The sequence below is a fragment of the Centruroides sculpturatus genome, unplaced genomic scaffold (assembly GCF_000671375.1).
Source record: "Centruroides sculpturatus isolate CEXI.00-Female unplaced genomic scaffold, Cexi_2.0 scaffold556, whole genome shotgun sequence".
Classification (NCBI taxonomy): domain Eukaryota; kingdom Metazoa; phylum Arthropoda; class Arachnida; order Scorpiones; family Buthidae; genus Centruroides; species Centruroides sculpturatus.
In genome coordinates this window covers 362,013-364,007 of record NW_019384770.1, presented here as the reverse complement: position 1 = coordinate 364,007, position 1,995 = coordinate 362,013, and the positions used below count along the sequence as shown (strand labels likewise).

The 1,995-nt window shown below is 45.6% G+C and overlaps 1 protein-coding gene across 1 annotated transcript; it reads right to left on the bottom strand.

Annotated features, from left to right (window-relative positions):
- Nucleotides 1-222: 222 nt before the first annotated feature.
- LOC111628964 lies at nucleotides 223-1,434 on the bottom strand. Its single transcript, XM_023372822.1, has one exon. It carries the CDS (start codon nucleotides 1,432-1,434, stop codon nucleotides 223-225), a length of 1,212 nt encoding a protein of 403 aa, XP_023228590.1.
- Nucleotides 1,435-1,995: the final 561 nt, after the last annotated feature.

Sequence of the window (1,995 nt, the reverse complement as noted above, 5' to 3'; positions counted from 1 at the left end):
TGCGGTTGGAAACCAGAATAGCCACACCACCACTTGCACGGTTGTGGCTATCATCATCCTTGCGGTAGAGATCAAATCCTTTTAAAGTAATTCCCTCTCTAGGTTTCAGATGAGTCTCCTGGAGTGCCACGCAGAGAGATGAGGTAGATGATGTCAAGTGTTTAATGTCAGAGAAGTTGTTGCGAAAACCACGACAGTTCCATTGGATTATTTTATAATCCATTATGTGTTTGAGGCAGCATTCTTAGAAAAAGTGTCCCTCTTCAGTTTAACTGATGATTTTCCTTTTGGAGGTGACGTTGGTTGGGTTACCTCCATATTATTCTCTTCATCAGAGATATCAGAGAACTCACTCATGGACTGAGCCTCTGATTTTTTAGATTTAGAGAGAGCTGCTTTCACTCTCTGTTTGTTTAGTGGGTTCTTATTAGCCTTTTTAGAACCCAGGTTTCTTGTAATTACCCCTGTTTTAGGCAGGGGTGTTTTTCCTTTTGTGATCTCCTTTTCTGGTGTTTGTGTAGACGGGAGTATTAAACATTTCGCATGGCGAGTAAGAGATTCGCTTGGGGAGACAGAGATATCAGTTTGAACCCCACATGACATTGTGGATTTCAACACAGAAGCAAATGTTTTCTGTTTCACTACTGTGCTTTGAGTGACCATTCGCCGAGCCTCCGGGTATGGTATGTTGTTAATGGTTTTTACTCGCTGGATTTCTTTCTCTCTCTGCCATGCTAGGCATTTTCGAGAGTAGGCAGGATGGGCATCTTTGCAATTCACACAGCACGGAGTAGTGGTACACTCAGTACTCTCGTGACCTTCAGTTCCGCACTGTGCGCATATGCTTTTCCCTCGGCACGATGTTTGTGAATGTCCAAATCGCTGGCATTTAAAGCAACGCAGCGGATTTGGAACATATGGGCGAACTGGGCAGCGCAGATAACCTGCTGTAATAACAGATGGCAAAGTCGGTTTATTAAATGTCAAAATAAGGTGTTTGGTGGGAATCAACTTGCCATCTCGACGAATGGAAATGCGTCGGACAGCAGTGACACCTTGGTCTGAAAGGCCAATCTGAATATCTGATTCATCTTCAGATATCAGATCGATCTCAGATATTACCCCACGTGATGAGTTTAGGCTCACATGTGGGGTGACAGTGACTTCCATTTCTCCTAGGGTCTTTGTTTCCAGAAGTTTTGCCGATTGTTGTGGGGAAGCTGTTTCCACCAGTAAATCTCCAGATCTTAATTTTTGTATTTTTTTCAACTGTCCTATGGTCGATTCAAACAATTTTTGAATCAAGAAAGGAGAAGCTTTAGCCAAGGGTTTTTCTCCGGTTGCGTGCACTACTAAGAACGCTGGATTAGTGGAGATTTTTTTGTTTGTTTTTGTTGTTGGTGCACAAGAACTTTTTGAATTTTTTGAATCCATAATTACAGAAAAAATTCAGCTCCTAGTGACCCCACCCACCATGGGGCCCAACAAGGGGATGCCGTCACATGGAGTACTTCCATAGACCGTCACACCAGGGTTTCCCAGGAGCTATACCCTCACAATGCAGTCAAGAAGAGCACATCTAGACTGACATGTCCGCCCGGTCTGCATCGATCGGTTGACTCCAAGCCGAGGTCAAGAATGACTCAACGACCAGCCGATTGACTCAAACGGAGCCTGATTTGAGCCTCCCGTTTATCCGAAGCAGGGGCCAAAGCAGTGTGTTGGGGACGTTATGTTGCCCCTCAACTACCAGGATCCCCCTTTCTGGCATACGAGACACCACGCACGGCAAACACGTGGGTGGGCATTCAGATCCCAGGGATGGTAAAGAGGAGTTTCTAAACCATCTCTGGGAGGTCCCCTCACCACGGACAGGAACCCACATCGAGGGGCAGTGACAAGGTGAGCAGGTCTAACAGATCTGACAATTAGAGGGCCTGGACCCTTGTCCGTATTCTCACACCCAAGTGGTCGTTTAATACAGGTAACTTATAC